The sequence below is a fragment of the Saccostrea echinata genome, unplaced genomic scaffold (genome assembly GCF_033153115.1).
Source record: "Saccostrea echinata isolate AGI-Se365-2 ecotype Australia unplaced genomic scaffold, CSIRO_AGI_Sech_v1 ptg000029l, whole genome shotgun sequence".
In the NCBI taxonomy this organism is placed as follows: Eukaryota; Metazoa; Mollusca; class Bivalvia; order Ostreida; family Ostreidae; genus Saccostrea; species Saccostrea echinata.
The window spans coordinates 34527203-34533332 of NW_026889778.1; the positions used below are offsets into that span (position 1 = coordinate 34527203).

Below are 6130 nucleotides of genomic sequence, written 5' to 3' on the forward strand. Positions count from 1 at the left end.
GAATTATGATTGTGGTCAGAAACTCCATCCTCATTTGATCTAAATTTTCGAAGCTAAGATCAATTTCACTTGTTTAATACTTTGCAGTTGCAACTGCGTAAGTAAGCAGCAATTAAAATCAATATTCTAAAATTACTTCACTTTAAAATATATGTCAGGTACTGAATATTTGACCTCTTTTTAAATCTTCACTCGGTCATCATCAGTGTTTAATACACGTACATCTTCCGGATTTCAGTTGAATGACACATGAGTGTACCAGTCAAAAGCCAGGAGAATGCCTTCCTCTATTATTGTTTATGTCCATCTCTGTATGATATAGACACATCTTTAATAGAGGTGAATATGACTGAAGTTCATTTGTCCAGCGGGTTCGAAAGATTTAATGATGGTGGGCCACTAATGTGGGTTAGAAAGTGGACAGAAGTTGACCAAAATTCCGTGGAAACGTCTAGGTAAATGCCTTCTAATGAAAATTGATAAATAAAATGATTAGGAACAATATGCAATCCGCAGTGCATAACATTCATCTGTTTAATGATAATTTATTTTAGCTAATATATATATATATATATATATATATATATATATATATATATATATATATATATATATATATATATATATATATATATATATATATATATATATATATATGTTGCATATCGAAAACTGTCCTTAGAATAGTTTTCAGTATGCAAGCAATAATACATTTAGGTACAGCAGGATATATATTCAGTGTAACCGGATACGTCACTCTATGGTATTTAGTAATCATTTTCAGATTTTGTGTTACTTAACCCATTTTTAATAAAGAATGATGGACTTTTTGGGTGGAAAAGAAATGATGATCAAGAAACGCAGTTTTTAAATGTTAAACATGTTAAGCAAATGTCTTGGTTATTCACGTATGAAAATACAACTATATCTCTCCTCAATAAAACGGAAAATTCATAATGTACTTTAAAATGTATTATGTTAGGAAACAAATTTTACCCTTACATAATTATATCATTTCTCTTTTTGACTTTGAAAAACAGAAGATCTTATCAGAAACACTTTATAAATTGTTTTCAAAAAAATGTCATACAGCATTTGTTTCTTTATAAATCCTGTAAAGTTCTTGCATGCATTTAAAATTTATTAAGTGGAAAAAAGTGATGTGACAATGAACGTAAATGAATATTATTTATATTCGCAGAGTGCATCTATGTTATTCATTTCAAAAATATTCATTCAATTAATATTTTTTTTTCAAAGTATATTTTAAAAACATAGGCTTTCCTATCCAAATCTATCTTAAACCAAATACATGTATAAGAAAAGGTTTAGAAAATATAAGCAACAGCATCCAATATCATTGCACAAAGATCTTAAACAAGATGAATTTGCATATTGTTTTTTATGAATATATTTCCAGAAAGGCCTTGCTTTTCGTCAGCCACGGACTGGGTGAACACAGTGGCTGGTATGATGAGCTAGGGAGTTTGTTAGCCGGAAGTGGAATTTTGGTATTCTCCCATGATCACGGTAAGGATAGTGTACATAAGATACATCTGTAATATACTCAAAAGAATTATTATTATTATTTTGCTTTATTTTTATTTTTTTTTTTTTGGGGGGGGGGGGTCTTTGTATTGGAATATGATATATATTAGCTAGATAATTCAACATGCATGTAAACCCTTTTCTGAATCAGAAAGATAATAAATTTAGCAATTTAAAAAAAAAACACGGTTACAATACACAAGATACCTGTGAAAATATGTTTGCGTTTCCTATCTTTTTTTATCATTTAAATTTGTTCTCACAAAAATCAGAATGTCCTTTGAATGGATACATAACAGCTTATTAAGTTTTACACAATATATATCTATTTTAAAAAGACTTGAATGGATTGGCCATTAGACTTTATATCTGCTCCATAAATAATAAGCCATCCAAAGCAATAGCCAGTTTGATGCTTTGAAACACGAGTGAAGTTTTTTTTAATATAAAAGATTGTTGTGTGCATAAATTCATAATAAAATTAATATGTTTCAATAAACCAATAATATTTGTTTCAGTCGGTCATGGGAAAAGTCCTGGCATCCACAATCACATTGATGACTTCAAGGAATACACGTCAGTTATTTTTGACCACTGCAGTGAAATGAAGAAGAAATATCCGGATTTGCCGTTGTTTTTATTTGGACACTCTATGGTGATTCTCTCTCTATCTCCTTCTTTCTATCTGCTATACTATATTCATTTTTTTCTAGAGAGTGAGTCTTAATATCTCAGTTGGTCAAAGCTCTGAAGCACTTCTTCAAGCGTAATTTCAATAAAAGTTAACCATAGGATTATAATATTGTAAATGTAAGTAATTTTTGAACATTATTCAGTGAGTTCTTACCATTTCCTTATAGGGAGGTGCTGTGGCGATACTGGCCGCTCTCGAAAATAAGACTTTCTTCTCCGGAGTCATTACGTCAGCTCCTTTCGTCATTCCAACCAAAGGCTTGCCTTCAAAAGTAGAGGTGATTGTACTGAAAATTTTTAAAATGGTAAAGTGTCCTTCGTCATTGTGTTCTGTTGGTTTCTCTCTTCATCTGTATGTCTGTCTAGCTATTTGTTTGTAGGTTTTGTTTCAACTGGATAAAATTTGGATGACGATATATTACATTAAGAATATGTTATTTAAATTAATTAGCATTTTTTAAATATTCTATTGGAGGTGATAAATTTTTACCTAAAATCGCATTTATTTCAAGAATGATATCAAGACTCTTTCCCTCAAACATGATTACATGTAAATCAGATATATCATAACATTTCGCAAATTATAGACTGCATAAAATTAGATACTTCTGTGAATCGAATATAAAGTTTGATAATCTTTGCTGTTGCTTTTGTTAAAAAAAAGATTTTCATTACATGCTTTTTAAATTACCTGACCTCATAAATTGATTTGAAAAAAAATCTGACAAAAAAGAGGAATAAATGAATTTGCATTGTCAAACAAAATCATATCAAAATGCTATTTCTACGCCTTCTTGATTTCTGGATTAAACTGAATAGAAATTTGACACAAATAGACTACATATTGATTCCTGGTTTTGTGTGTCAAATTTAAGATTAGTTAAAATGGCATTGCTGTATTCTGAAGGTCCCAAAGAGATATTGTTATTAGTTGATGAAACGGGACTATCAACAGTCTCGTTTAAGGTAACCATTTCCCAAGTTCTGTAGTCGATACGATGACCTTGTCAGCAAATACAATCTATCATTAAGTGGAATGCTGACTGACGTTTTTCATACTAATTGTTAGGCCATTATTTACACACTGAATTGTCTACAGATTTTTTTCCGTTTATCAACCGTATCATGACAAAGAGCACACAGCAGGTGTAAACGGTCGACAGGGGATGCTTACTCCTCCATGACATCTGATCCCACCTCTGATGCTTTTAGAGGTCCGTGTTTGCTATGCACCCGGTCTGTATTGTTTCAATGGTGCCTGATTACCGTTCGTTATCTCCATATTTCATTGGTATACTTGCTGATTCTCACGGTCAGGTACTAATATATAAAGTTCAGAAAGGTAATCGTAGCACCTATTTGCACCCGACGATTTTACAGAGGAGCTAAAATTGTATCGTAGAATTACATTTCAATGTATAAAAAATATGTATGAGTATCAAAAAATGAAGCAAGTTTTATTTACATGTACTTACATTATACTCTAAAAGGGAAACACCAAAAGTTTGAGTTTACATCGATATTTACAACACGTCAAAGTAATTTTATTTTAGCATTAAACATGATGACAATTTCTAGGGTGGAACATTTAAAACTTTTTTTCGTATTTGTGATTCATACATTTTATACGGTTTCTAATGTAAGCAATGGGGGTAAAAACAACTTGCAATGCCTGTAAACAGGGTAATTCCTCGCAGTTTTATTATGGCTCCTTTTGCCCTCGCCGAAAGCGGGTAAAATTAAAACGGGGCTAATTGAACGAAGTCAGAATTATGAAAAAATCTCTTGAATAATAATTACGAGATCTTAATAAAGATCTATTAAAAAAGAATTTATTAAAAGAATCTTTTTTCAAACAACTGTGTCTAGGCAAATGTAAAATGGGAAAAATCGTTTGCAATTAAGTGAGATAGGGCAAAAATAACCTTGTATACAGTATTTACATACGTAAAAACTTTATCGTTTGTTCTTTGTGTTGTAGCTATTTTTCATGAAGAATATGATTGCAAGATTGTGTCCTCAACGTAAGCTTTTCTTCGTCGATTCAAAGGAAGTTACTCGTGATCCTGACATGGTAAGGACATGAAGTTGATTACAAGCTAGGATCAACTTGCCTTCTTATTGAAGAGGCCAAACTAAAACATTTGATTTACAAAATCACTATGCACATATGTATGCGAGTTTCATATTAAACTTTGGCGTTGTATGCATATTTAGAAAGTTTCATTTATATAAAATAATGCTTCGAATTCTTTACCGAAACGATATCAAATTTACTGTATTGAAATTTTTTTTAATGCTATGTAGATAAAAAGATTTGAAGAAGATCCTTTGATTCATCCATTTTTCAAGGCTAAGTAGGTATTGTAAAAGTGGACTATACTGCTTTCCAGTGCATGTTGTTTATTCAATTTGATAGTTTTCCTAAACAAAACCTAATACAAAATGTTGAAAAAACTGATATAAAAATTATTCCACTTTATAACCAATTGCGTTATTTCATTCTGAAGAATATATATGATCCTCACTCACAAGATTTGTGAAAGTTGAAAGAGTTAAGCTTGCAAAATGTTCGACGCATATATATAACATAGGTCTGGATATTGAATAACAAAGTTCATGGAACAGTACTTGTGAAAATAATGGGGTTTTGTTAATGATAAAGAGCCTGTTCTATGCTAAATCTAATTGTTATGCTTATTTTTTTCAGATTTGGGGTTGCTTGGCTCAGTTGCTCTGAAATAATTACAAAGAATTTGGAATCAATTTCTTGGCCTTTTCTAGCAATCCATGGTGATGCTGATAATATAAGTGACGTCAAATTCTCTCAAGATATGTTCCACAAAGCAAAAAGTCTAGACAAAGAAATTAAGGTAGATGATTGTAAATTATTTGATATCAAAATAACATTATAATTAAAACATTACATTCTTCAGTGGTATCTGATCAGTGAATGTGCAAATTGAAATTGGAATTTGATACTTGAACCAAAACAATGCAATTTGTATATTAAACATTATCTTGGTCCCTTTCTCACCATTATTTGAATTTTGCAATTAATACCATCTTCGATCAAACCGTCTTTGTTTAAACATGCATACTTTTGTTATATCTCAAATCTTGATGTCAGTGGCTCTGTACCTTTTCAGATATATCCCGGATTTCTTCATGCCCCACTTTACGAGCCAGAAGAGGACAGGCAGCTTGTTTTCTCTGATATCAAACAATGGCTTGAGAAAAGAATATGAAATAATAAGAATTTTCAAAATTAGAAACTGTAGCACTAATTTTGAAGAAGTTCTCTGATTGCATGAAAGATTACTCTTGTTGACATCAGTTAACAGCGATATGATAAAATACTTGACTTAAGAAAGAATTTTGTTTGAGTTCAGAAGTTTATATTTAGATAATTTAGAAAAGACTTTTATTAAACTTTAAAAGAAAAAAATGATAGTTGATATATGCATGTATGAGCAACAGCTGTCCCAGTCAAGCAATGGAATTTAAATCCACTAAAAATTTCTTGATTATTTCTTATGAAATCAATATTGCTATAAATTGCAGCAATAATGGCTTGTGAAGATAGCGAACAGTGACCATGCTCAAAAGTTTATTTCAACAATACACATTGTGAGCAGAGCCACTATAGACCTCTGAAAAAGAAAAGTGGAACCAGGTACCACGGAGGAGCAAGCTCCTGTCGACCGGTCACGTCCGCAGTGTGCCCCCTGTCATGATTGGATAAACGGAAAAATCCGTGGACATTTTAGTGTGAAAACAAAACGGTCTAACAATTTGAATGAAAGACGTCTGTTAACATTTGACCTAAATACCGATTGTTTTTGCAAACATGGTCAATATACTGGCCATAGATTTAGCGAAATGTTGA

General features: G+C 31.3%; 1 protein-coding gene across 1 annotated transcript; it reads left to right on the forward strand.

Annotated features, from left to right (window-relative positions):
• Positions 1–249: 249 nt before the first annotated feature.
• Positions 250–5489, forward strand: LOC133195230 (monoglyceride lipase-like). Its single transcript, XM_061331088.1, has 8 exons — positions 250–455; positions 1421–1530; positions 2067–2203; positions 2409–2519; positions 4223–4315; positions 4549–4598; positions 4952–5114; positions 5391–5489. The coding sequence occupies exons 1-8, from the start codon at positions 250–252 to the stop codon at positions 5487–5489; spliced, it is 969 nt and encodes a 322-aa protein (XP_061187072.1).
• The last annotated feature ends 641 nt before the right edge of the window (positions 5490–6130 follow it).